The 12,651-nt window shown below is 38.3% G+C and overlaps 1 protein-coding gene across 3 annotated transcripts in view; it reads right to left on the bottom strand.

The window, feature by feature from the left end:
* Positions 1–12,651, bottom strand: part of OSMR (oncostatin M receptor) — an 85,525-nt gene that overhangs the window by 17,729 nt on the left and 55,145 nt on the right. For 2 of the 3 annotated variants that reach the window (XM_012460032.3, XM_012460034.3), the window contains exons 8-9: positions 12,106–12,248; positions 11,627–11,780 (exon numbers count right to left, since the gene is read on the bottom strand). In XM_012460032.3, the coding sequence (XP_012315455.2) occupies positions 11,627–11,780; positions 12,106–12,248 (297 nt within the window). The remainder of the gene's footprint in view (positions 1–11,626; positions 11,781–12,105; positions 12,249–12,651) is intronic. The other variant, XM_012460033.3, reaches the window with a different exon arrangement.

The raw sequence follows: 12,651 nt of genomic DNA, 5'->3' as shown, positions 1-12,651 counted from the left end.
GGTTATCTACTTGCTGTGGACACTGAGGCACCTGCAGCACCCACAATTCCTTCTGTCGTGGCTCTCACCATGCTGTTTTAGAATAGTGGGCTTCCTTGTCTCTCTGTCAGTAAACCATAGATCCCTGGGGCCAAGGGCTTTGAAACTCTAGCATCTGGCTCAGGGCCTGGCACTTCATAAAAGCTCTATAAACTATTTGAATGAATAATAAAAAACTTCAAAGGAACTCAAAAAACAACCTGCTTCAATGTCTCAGTCTTTTCTTGTCTCCAAATCTTTGAAAATTGATTGAATGATTGATTTTGCATCTAAATCTGCATTTGCTCAATCAACTTATCATGAGGAAAGGTCTTTAAATCCAAACCAACTCTGGGTACCTATGTATAAAACTATTTAGGGGATCTCTTTTACACATAATAGTAGCTAATATTTATAGAGGGGTTACTAGATGCCAGCCCAGTTCCAAATGTTTTACATATATTAACTCATTTAATCCTCATAACAATTCTATGGGGCAGGTATGATTATATACCCCATTCTCTAGATAAGGAAACTAATACCCAGAGAGAGTAAGTTAATTTCTCAAATCACCCAGGTGAAACTGAAAGCGAAGCCAAGATTTGAACTCAAGGTAGTTAGGGTCTGGTCATTCCATTATTCATCTTCAGAAAATAGATGGTCAATTGAAGCCTAGGCTTGCATGCCAGTTCAACAAAATTATCATTATAAAAAACTCAGCATTGGAAAAATAATGAAATCAATGCAATTTACTTTAAAATCTTTAAAAGGCACACATTTTAGTCATTGATTGATAAAAATATTATGAAAGTCAATAAGATGAGTATGTTTTTTAGTTTGCAAATTGTTTTGTTGGATTTATATAATACTCTGTATTCACACAGGATCAAATTTTCTACTGATAGAATTTTGTCTAATCATGGTATGACGTCACAAGAATAGTACAACAAAAAGAATTTACAACATTTATAAGCCACAAGAAATATCAGGCTTTAACTGCTGAAAATATAGATGACGCAATTATAGCACATCCATGGAGACAAACAAGAAAGAGGCTCATAAGTATTGATGTCATTCTGCAATTGAGCCATAACAGCATATATCATTTTAAATCCAGGCTTAATCCATCTTCATCTCTCTACTCACATTTTGTGAATGTGCTGCCTCAGCTTTCTTAATTTGAAAATACAACTATAGCATGTCTCATATGACTTCTATTTTTAATGTTTACTTTGAAACTTCCCTTTAATTCTTAAAGACAGCTTGAATATTTTAGCATAGCCCCTAACAAAAATAACTGAATTAAATTCAAGTATCTAATTAAGAGAGCTAATAGCAATTACTACAACCTAAACAATTCTTGTGATAACAAAAATCAATTTAAATACAAGATGTGGTATAGAGTTGTCTGTTTAATAATCTTATGGTTTAATAGTCCAGATTCCATTTTAGAGTAATGATATAAACCCAAATTACTTATTAGTAGGTTTCTTAACTTTATATGAATTATTTTTTTTCCAACTCTCCCAACTTTGCTTCCAACTCTCAGTTTGCCAAATCACAAACTTGATTTTGATCAGAGAAAAACATGTTTTTGGAAGGTGCAAATCAGTATTTACTAAATGTTTACCAGTCTACTATCACTGATAGAGTTTACTATATTTCAAAATATATATCCCAGTGTTGAATTTTTGACAAATTGTGATTTAATTAAATTAGAGTTTGGTTATCAAAACATAACTTCAAAGTCCATCATCTGAGTGCCACTTTAATCTCCAGACATCTTTGTGCATGCTATTATGTTTCTGAAAGTAATTTAGCATAATTCCATATAACTCATTCATGTGAAAACATAGTCAAAACTTCATTATTCAGTAGTTAATAATCAAACTTCAGTGAATCATATCCCTATTACATTTTATTTTCCTTTGAAATACTTTAAAAAATACTTCCTAGAAACTCTCTTTTTTTATAATTTAAACTTTTTAGAGTCAGGAAGTACATGTTCAGTTTTGTTACATGGGTATATTGTGCAATGCTGAGGTTTAGAATATGAATGATCCCATCACCCAAATAGTGAGCCCAAATAGAACCCAACAGTCAGTTTTTCAACCCTTGCCCCCTCCCTTCCTTCCCTCTCTAGTAATCCCCAGTGTCTACTATTTCTATCTTTATTTTAATGAATACCCATTGTTTAGTTCCCACTTAAAAGTGAGAACATGCAGTATTGGTTTTCTGTTCCTGCACTAATTCACTTAGGATAACAGCCTCCAGCTGCATTCATGTTGCTGGGAAGAACATTATTTCGTTATTTTTTATGGCTGTGTAGTATTCCATGGTGTATATGCATCTTGTTTTCTTTATCCACTCCACCATTGATGGGCACCTAGGTAGATTCCATGTCTTTGCTATGGTGAATAGTGCTATGATGAACATATGAGTGCAGGTATCTTTTTGGTAGCATGATTTATTTTCTTTTGGACATATACCTAGGAATGGGATTGCTGGGTGGAATGGTAGCTCTGTTTTGAGAAATCTCCAAACTGCTTTTTATGAAGGCTGAACTAATTTATATTCCCACCAACAGTGCGTAAGTGTTTCCTTTCCCATGCAGCTTCCCCAGCATCTGTTGCTTTTTGACTTTTTAGTAATAGCCATTTGACTGGTGTCCTCATTAGAAAAAGCAGTAGGTGCACAGAGAAGCTCAAGAAAATATCCTGTGATCACAGACATAAAAGATGACCATCTACTAGCCAAAGAGAGTGGCCTCTGAGAAGTAACCTCAGCCAACAGCTTGATGTCAGATTCCTAGCCTCTAGAATTACCAGACACTAAATTTCTTTAATTAAAGTCCTTCAGTATGTGTACTGTGTTATCAAAGCCCTAGAGAACTGTTACAATCTATTAATATACATGAAATATATTCCCAGCAGCATGGCTGAGATGAAAACAAAGTTTTATTATGTCAGGCTCCACTTGCATTTGAGAGCTGAAGCACTGTGGAAAATGGCCTCCCTTACGAAATATTATGAAGACATGTGAAGACGGCTCCTGCCCTGATGGGCTACAAGGATGAGTTCTGTGAGATGACACATTGCAAACAAATGCATACAATAGCTTAACCTTCCCCGCTTTTGTGTAACATCTCCTTTTGTATAAAAACTTTCTTGTAAGAATGCTGGCTATTAATATTTAGAGAAGGTCTGGCAGGGCAGTGGAGCTGACTTCTACTGAAGCTACCTGTGGTAGCTAAAGAATAAAAACAGTAACAACATGCAAAGGGTTTTTAAAAAATAGCCTTTCTGATTGATGTGAGATGATGCCTCATTGTGATTTGATTTACATTTTTCTGATGATTGGTGAAGTTGTGTTTTCATGATTTTTGGCTGCTTGAATGTCTTCAGAACTCTGTTCATGTCTTTTGCAGACTTTTCAATGGGGTTGTTTGCTTTCTGCTTGTTGAATTAAGTTCCTTATTGATTCAGGTATTAGATCTTTGTCAGTTGCATTAATTTAGAAATAGTTTCTCACATTCTGTAGGTTGTTGCTTACTCTTTTGATAGTTTCTTTTCGGGTTCAGTAGCTTGTTTAATTAGGTCCCATTTTTCAATTTTGTTTTTGTTGCAATTGCTTTTCAAGACTTAGTCATAAACTATTTCCCAAGGCTAATGTACAGAATGGTGTTTCCTAGGTTTTCTTCTAGGATTCCTATGGTTTGAGGTCTTACATTTAAATCTTTAATTCAATTTTTGGACATGGTGAAAGGGAGAAGTCTAGTTTCATTTGTCAACATATAGCTAGCCAGCTAACCCCGTACCATCTATTGAATTAGGAGTCCTTTCCCCATTGCTTATTTTTCGCTGACTTTGTAGAAGATCAGATGGCTGTAGGTGTGTAGTTTTGTTTCTGGGTTCTCTATTCTGCTCCATTGGTCTATGTGACTGTTTTTGCACTGTTATTTTTTGTACTGGTACCATGATGTTTCAGTTATTGTAACCCTGTAGTATAGTCTGAAGTTGAGTAATGTGCTGTCTACTCCTTTGCCCATTTTGCTTAGAAATGCTTTGGCTATACAGGCTCTTTTTCGTTCTCATACAAATTGTTCGGTTTTTTTTTCTATTTCTGTGAAAAATAACATTGATAGTTTGATAGAAATAGCATTGAATCTGTAGATGGCTTTGAGGAGTCTGGTCATTTTAATGATGTTGATTCTTCTAATCCATGAGCATGGAATATTTTTCTATTTTTTTGTCATCTATGATTTCTTTCAGCAGTGTTTTCTAGTTCTCCTTTTAGAGATCTTTCACCTCCTTGGTTAAATGTACTATAGGTATTTTTGTGTGTGTGGGTTTTGAAAGTGGGATTGCGTTCTTAACTTGGGTCTCAATCTTATTGGTGTATAGAAATACTACTGATTTTTGTACACTGATCTTGTATCCTGAAATGTTGTTGAAGTTTTTATTTTTAATCAGATCTAGGAACTTTTATGCAGAGACTATGGGATTTTCTAGGTATACAATCCTATCACCTGCAAACAGAGATAATTTGACTTCTGACTTCCTCTCTTTCTATTTGGATGCCTTTTATTTCTTTCTCTTGTCTGACTGCTCTGGCAAGGACTTCCAGTATTATGTTGAATAGAAGTGGTAAGAGTGGGCATCCTTGTCTTATTCCAGTTCTCAAGGGGAATGCTTCCAGCTTTTGCCCATTTAGTATGATATTGGTTGTGGATTTGTCATAGATGGCTCTTATTTTGAGATATGTTCCTTCAACAACTAGTTTGTTGAGAGCTTTTAACATGAATGGACGTTGAATGTTATCAAAAGCTTTTCCTGCATATATTGAGATAATTATGTGTTTTTTGTTTTTAATTCGGTTTACGTGATGAATCACATTTATTGATTTGTGTATGCTGACCCAATCTTGCATCCCAGGGATAAAGCCTATTTGATTGTGGCGGATTAGCTTTTTGATGTGCTGCTGGATCTGTGTTGCTAGGATTTTGAGGATTTTTGCATCTATGGTTCATCAAGGATACTGACCTGAAGTTTTCTCTTTTTCTCTTTTTGTTGTGTGTCTGTCTAGTTTTGGTGTCAGAATGATGTTAGCCTCAAGAATGAGTTAGGGAGAAGCCCCCCTCCGCAGTTATTTTGGAATAGTTTACGTGGGAATGGTACCAGCTCTTTACACCTCTGAAGAATTTGGCTGTGAATGCATCTGGTCCTGGTCTCTTCCTGGTTCCTAGGCTTTTTGTTACTGATTCAATTTCAGATCTCATTATTCATCTGTCCAGGGATTCAGTTTCTTTCTGGTTCAATCTTGAGAAACTGTATGTTTCCAGGTTGGATGTTTTCTAGTTTGTGTCCATAAGGTATTCATAGTAATCTCTGAGAGTTTTTGTATTTCTGTGGGGTCAAGTGGTAATGTCCTCTTTGACATTTCTGATTGTGTTTATTTGGATCTTCGCTCTTTTATTCTTGATTAGTCTAGATTGTGATTTATCAAACTTGTTTATTCTTTTGAATAACTCCTGGATTCACTGAGCTTTTGTATAATTTTTTTGCATCTCAATTTCCTTCAGTTCAGCTCTAATTTTGGTTATTTCTTATCTTCTTCCAGCTTTGGTATTGGTTTGCTCTTGTTTCTTTAGTTCTTTGAGGTGTGATATTGGGTTGTTAATTTGAGATCTTTCTAACTGTCAAATGCAGACATTTAGCACTAGAAACTTTTCTCTTAACATGACTTTGCGGTGTCTCAGAGATCTTAGTACGTTGTTATTTTTCTTCTCATTAGTTTCAAATAATTTCTTACTTTCTGCCTTAATTTCATTGTTTATCCAAAAGTCATTAAGGAGCAGATTAATTTCCATGTAATCTGATGTTTTTGAGTGACTTTCCCAGTACTGATTTCTATTTTTATTGTGCGGTTCCTTGACAGTGTTTGGTGTTATTTTAGATTTTTTGAATTTGCTCAGGATTGTTTCATGTCTTACTGTGTGGTCAGTTTTAGAGTATTTGCCATGTGCAGATGAGAATAATGTATATTTATTTGGGGTGGAGGGTTCTGTAGGCACATTTAGTCAAGTGTCAAGTTGAGGTCCTTAGTATCTGTTAGTTTTCTGTCTTGATAATCCATGTAATACTACCAATGAAATTTAGTCTCTTTGTAGGTCTCTAAGAACTTACTTTATGAATCTGGGCTCCTGTGTTAGGTGCATATATATTTAGGATAGTTAAGTCTTCTTGTAGAATTGAACTCTTTGCTGTTATGTAATGCCCTTCTTTGTCTTTTCTGATCATTGTTGGTTTAAAATACATTTGGACAGAAATTGGAATAGCAACCCCTGCTTTTTTCTGCTTTGTTTGCTTGGTAGATTTTTCTGCATCCCTTTACTTTAAGCCTATGGGTTAACTGCATGTGATATAAGTATGCTGTAGATAGCATACAGTTGGATCTTGCTTCTTCTTTCTCCAACTCGCCACTCTGTGCCTTTCAATTGGGCATGTATCCTGTGTACATTCAAGTTTAATATGATACGTGTAAATTCGATCCTGTCATTGTCTTGTTAGCTGGTTATTATGCAGATTTAATTGTGTGGTGCTTTATACTGTCAGTGGTCTACTACTTAAATCTGTTTTTGTAGTGGTTGGTAATGGATTTCCTTTTTCATATTTAGCACTTCCTTAATGATCTCTTCTAAGGCAGGTCTGATGGTAGTGAATTCCCTAGGCATTTGCTTGTTTGAAAAGGATCTTATTTCTCATATACTTATGAAGTTTAGCTTGGCTAGATATGAAATTCCTGGTTAATATTTCTTTTAAGATTGCTAAATATAGGCCCCCAATCTCTTTTGGCTTGAAGGGTTTCTGAGAAAGGTCCACTGTTAGCCTGATAGAGTACTCTTTGTAGGTGACCTGCCCTATCTCCCTAGCTGCCTTTAACATTTTATCTTTCATTTTGACCTTGAAGAATCTGATGACTACATCTTGGGGACATGGTATCTTGAGGATGGTCATCTTCTTGTATAGTATCTCATAGGGGTTCTCTGCATTTCCTGAATTTGAATGTTGTCCTCTCCAGTGAGGTTGGGGAAATTTTTGTGAATAATATCCTCAAACATGTTTTCCAAGTTGCTTGCCTTCTCTCCCTCTCTTTCAAGAACACCAATGAGTGGCTGATCTGTTTTCTTTATATAATAATTCTTTACTGATTTTTCTTTATTTTTGTCTGACTGAGTTATTTTGAAGAACTGGTCTTTGAGCTCTGAGACCCTTTCTTCAGCTTGCATTTGTATTATGAAGTTCTTGAAATGAATTATTCAGCTCTATCAGATCAGTTTTATTCTTCCTTTAAATGGCCATTTCATCTTTTATCTCCTGTATCATTTTGTTGTATTCTTCAGATTTCTTGGACTGGGTTTTGACTTTCTCTTGGATGTAGATGATCTTTGTTCATTTATATTCTGAATTCTAATTCTGTCATTTTGAACAGGTTAAGAACCATTGCTGGGATGCCAGTGTGGTCTCCGGAGGTAGGAAGACACTCTAGTTTTTTGCATTGCCAGAGTTCTTGCATTGTTTCTTTCTCATCTTGTGAGCTGATGTTCCTTTAGTCTTTGAAGTTGTTGGATGGGTTATTGTTCTGTTCTTTGATGTCCTAGGGGAACATCTCATTTTGGTATAAGGTGAGTTCAGTTGCCTGGGTTCCTATCTGGAAGATTTTAAGAGGCCAAGAGTCAGTTTAGCACTCCTGGTCTGCATGCTCTAACTCTGCAGGACTGGTATCAGGCCCCAACCTTTGTTCTCTGGCCCCTCAAGGCTAGGAACCTACTGTTTTGGAGGGGCTGAATTATTCCTAGTCTGTTGGCCACAAAACTCTGAGGAGTGGTGCAGGCCAAAGAACTTCATCAGGGCAGTGGCAGCAAGATCCATGCTCACTCACATGTGCCAGTAGCCATGGCAGTGCAGTGGTTTGTACATGCATCAGCTGGGGTGGGGTACCCGTGAGAGTAGGGCTGGAAGGTTCCTGTACGCACTTGCCCTAGTGGTGGGATGCAGGCAGGGGCAGAAATGCCAATGACAGTGCCTGCCCTGGTGCTGGCAGTGGTGGGAGCAGGAGGCTACCAGTCTTTGTGCATGAGTTTGCACAGGCAGCAGTGGTAGTGTAGAGGGGTCAGCAGAGTTGCCAGCATCCATGCATGCATTCACACCGGCTGTCATGATGGCACTGGAAAGGCAGGGCTGCTGTTGTCTGTGTGCTGGTTTGCAGCAGCTGCAGTGGTAGCACTGGGGTGGGGGCAGAGTATCTGGTGTCTCTTCATGCATTTGTGCCAATGATGGTGTTGTGGGGGGTGCAGGGCTGTGCACACACTGACACTGGTGGCAGTGTCGGGAGTGGGGGTGGGGCCACTGGTGTCCATGTACTCTTTCACACCAGAAATGGCAGCACTGAGGAGAGGCAGGGCCACATGTTGCGCTTATGTCAGCAGCAGAAGTGGGATATGTGCACACACATGAGCCATAGGGGGAGAAGAGGCAAGGTCCACCCACAGGTGTGCACTGGCAAAGTGGGGTGGCCATGGGCAAGTGCAGGCTGGCAAAGTGGCATTGGGGAGGCTCTGGTCAGGGGAGGTTGCAGGTGGGCTGATGCGTCAGTAGGGGCTGCCCTGCTGGAACTCTCCAATGATCAGGTGCCATCTCCCATCAAAGCAGCCACAATGAAATCCCCCAGGAAGCACCCTGGTTGGGCATCTGAGGCTGCACTGCCAGCTAGTGTGGCCAGGCTGGAGGCTCAGGAGAGGCCAGCAGACAGGGGACCACTCACATTGGACTGGCCCCACCTCACAGGTAAGACCACCGTCCTCTGTCTAGGTCTGACAGTCACCTTATGGCCAAGGTCTCCTAAAGGAGTACAGCAAGGCTTGGGGGCTTTGCATCCCTGGCCATGCTCCACTGCAGATGTTTCTGCACCAAACCCTCTGGGCTCTGCCCAGGATGGAGCCCTGTTTCTACTACCTCTCTAAGAAGTTCTTCCTGCCAGCCCAATTGTCCATAAGGATTGTGGGGTTTCCTGCTGCCTGGATTACAAAGGCCCATGGCAGGAGCAGGCAGCCTGTTCAACCCCTTCCCCAGGAGCTGCTGGAGGCCAAGAACGAGTGTGAGTGCTTGGTAGCCCTTTGCAGGGTGTGCAGCTTCCTGACCCTTCAGCCCAGCATCTGTGTTCTCCCTCTGTCCACTCTTAGAGTTTCTAGGTATAGAATCATATTGTCAGCAAAGACAAAGAGTTTGACTTCTTTTCCTTCTGGGATGTGTTTCTCTTGCCTGATTCCTCTGACTAGGACTTCCAACTTCTATTTTTTAAATATGATTTCCGCATACAAAAATTGTTTAAAAATTTTGACTGTTAAGTGTGAAAGTGTTAAATAGCAACTGTCACGAAATTAACAAAATTAAGATGTTTCAAATATTAAAAAATAGCTTTTCTTTTTTTTAGTTTTTGGTTTGTGAGAGGACAAATAACTTTTGATCTGATTCAGAACATGTCTTTGAAAGAAGAACTATTTTGGAACATAAAAATCTGTGTCTCCATTTTATAAAAATATAGTCTTTCTGCCTGACAATTGACATTTAAGTGGGGGGAAAAATCTCTAAAGCCCATTTCCTAACTATAACCTTGGTTTTCTTTCAGTTGCTGACACAACACTCTATGCTTAAGTTAAAGGTGACCGTAAGTTTTTAAAGTGATTAAAGCAGATTTCAATTTGCTAAATAAGCCATTGGAGAAGCCAATATTAAATGTAAAATTTTATTGAAATACTCAAGCACACTATCTAAGCTCAATGTAAAATCTTCAGCTGGCTTATAAATTACTATTTATAACAAAAAAAGTGCTACAATACATTTGATAGCACTATATTTTATAAACAACATAGTTTCTACCATCATATCATTTAACTTGATGTCTGCTCACTATAATTATACTTAAGCATGATTATAACACACATAAACATTGAGTTTCCAGCATTAAGCAAAGTGAGATCAGACATAATAAAAAATTCCTGTAAGTTCACCTTCAGTAGATTCATCTCATTTTCTTGTCATCATCAAAAGCAAAGTTCAGTGGTTCACTGTTTTCAAGCTGTTAGATTATTACTATAATCCAAAAGAAACTCTATTCTTTTGCTATCTTCCCTTTTTACATAATTCTAGTTATGTTGGAACACATTAAAAAAAAAAACGAACAAAAATGTGAAGCAAAATGATGAAACTTTTTCTCTAAAACAACTGAGGAAAATACAACATTCCTCTCAGGAACAGGGTCTTCCAGAGCAAAGATTACTGAGGAACCTGTAGCCCTAGGAAAAATTACTGGAGTCTCAACGGGCTTGAGGATAGGCAGGCACCACCAGGGAAGGGGGAGGCCTGGAGAACTTGACTAATGACCATCCTCATGTGTGGATTCTGATTAGCTGCCCCCACCACCCTCAAATTAGAGTCACTGCTTTAAAATGGTCCTCCCAGAATGAAACAGAAGAGTTCTGCCAGCTGCCATACAAAAATAAGAAGATGAATAAAATACATATGTATAATCCTTCCTTTGGCAGCAAAACAGTCAGGACTTGAATCAACAAGATCTGGAGGTTGTAATAATACCAAGAGAGAGAACACACAGAATTGAGCTCTGGTTAAGGGTGGAGATCTGGCGTCAGGCTGCCTGGACGTGAGTCGCAGCTCAGTCAGTGCCTGGCTGGGCCAGTTAAATCACTTATCTCTCTTTGCTCTGATATCCTCCGGCATAAAATGAGGATAATAAGAATACCTAACTGCATGTTGTCAGGATGAAAAGAGAGGAGCACAGAGGGCCCTTCGAGTTATGTGTGACTCTCAGTAAATGTTAACTCCTATGATTATTATGATGTCTGTAGCATTCAGTAACTCTGCAATATGGGCAAATCTCTTCAGTTATGGGTGCAAGTTGCCTCATCTGTAAAATGGGCAACAGTTATCTTTTATTACATTGAATTGGCAGGAGATGGAAGCAGGATTGGGCCATCGAATCTCCTGAGGCCCATTTGAGTTCTGAGACATAGTTATTTAGCAGAAAAATCTAGCAATCAATGCTGAGGAAACTGCCACAGAACAAGCTGGAGAGGGCACACAGTGTGCCATCACTGGAACAAATGACTCACAAGTAACCATTAAGGTTCCAAATACCATTACATTTCCAAACGTAGCCCAAAGTTATTTAGTATGAGATCAATGCTTTCCTTGTCATTAACACTTCTATTTGTCCCCAGTCCTGAATTAAAGGTGCATACTAATTTATATAGCCCTAGATCTACTGTGAATCCAGCAAAGTGAACCATTTTGGAAAAATGAAAGATAAGAGAGAAGACAGGCAGTATAAATAATACTATTGTCAACCGTTTCAGGTGGACAGCTGCCCACTCACTTCTCATTTGGCATCTAATCTAATTTTTTAAATGTGACCCCACCTCTGTTTAAATACTTTTCTCTTAGATATTGGTACAATCAAAAGCTCTCAGGGAAACCAGCCTAACTCCTAAGACTTGCTTCTTCGGGTTAAATGCCACGGGGGCTAAACATACCAGCTTCAAGTGTGGTGAACTTCTGACCACTCCACTGACTCCATTTCCAGAAGTGGCTGGCATCAGCACAGCGTACTTGGGCCATATACTCTGTGGCAGGTTCCAGTTCACTTAAGAGGTACTCACCATTCACCTTGACGGAAACATTGTACTGCTTGATCAAAAAAGAGAAGAAAGAAAAAAGGAGAAAAGAAAAAGACAAAAGCATTGATGAGTGGATACCATTACAAAGATGAACCAGGACACAGCAAATCCTGACCTGGAGTAACATCAGTTCATCTTTGAGGGGAAAAAAAAATCTCCAAGGCCCATTTCCTAACCGTAAAAGTCTAAAATTAATTTCATGGACTTTTAAAACAGATGACCCACACCATTTGAACCTACACAGAAATAAGAGTTTAAAGTGATTTTATTCACCGGTGTCTCTGTTCAGGATACAAAGGAATTTTCGAAAATAGAAAATTAAGCAGGGTTCTTACTTGCATCATTTTTCCTTCACAATAAACTTCAATCTGACACAAATATGTGAAATTATTCTTCATAGAGTGCACCTTCCAGGTCATGATGGCGTTTGTGACATTTACATTTTCAAAGTTGACACTAAAAGGATTCATTGGATAAACTGTCAAAAAAGAAAAGAAAGAAAGAAAGAAAAAGAAACAAAAAAATTTAAGCATAGATCCAAAAAGACATTGGTAATAGGCAATTTATTTCTTCATTTATTTGTTCAACAAGTATTTTTTGTTTACTTTTGAGAACATGACAAATAAGAACTTACAGACAAGATAGAATAAGCCAACTACAGCCTTGCTCACTCAATGATTCTACTACACACATTGAACAAAATACAAAAAGAAACTACCCGAGGGCTCCTACAACTAAACACAAGGAGGCAGACTGTGAAGGGGAGTCGAAACTTAAAGAAGGTGGTTCACGGGGAGAATTTTAACAGAACTCAAGAGTCTAAGCAAAATAACATGAACAATGTCAAGGATATAACCCAAAATATGTAGAATGTGCTAGGA

Source organism: Aotus nancymaae, unplaced genomic scaffold (genome assembly GCF_030222135.1).
Source record: "Aotus nancymaae isolate 86718 unplaced genomic scaffold, 86718_ANA_hifiasm-v0.15.2.pri h1tg000014l, whole genome shotgun sequence".
NCBI lineage: Eukaryota > Metazoa > Chordata > Mammalia > Primates > Aotidae > Aotus > Aotus nancymaae.
Note: the sequence above shows the minus strand (reverse complement) of the source record. Positions and strands in the feature narration are given on the sequence as shown.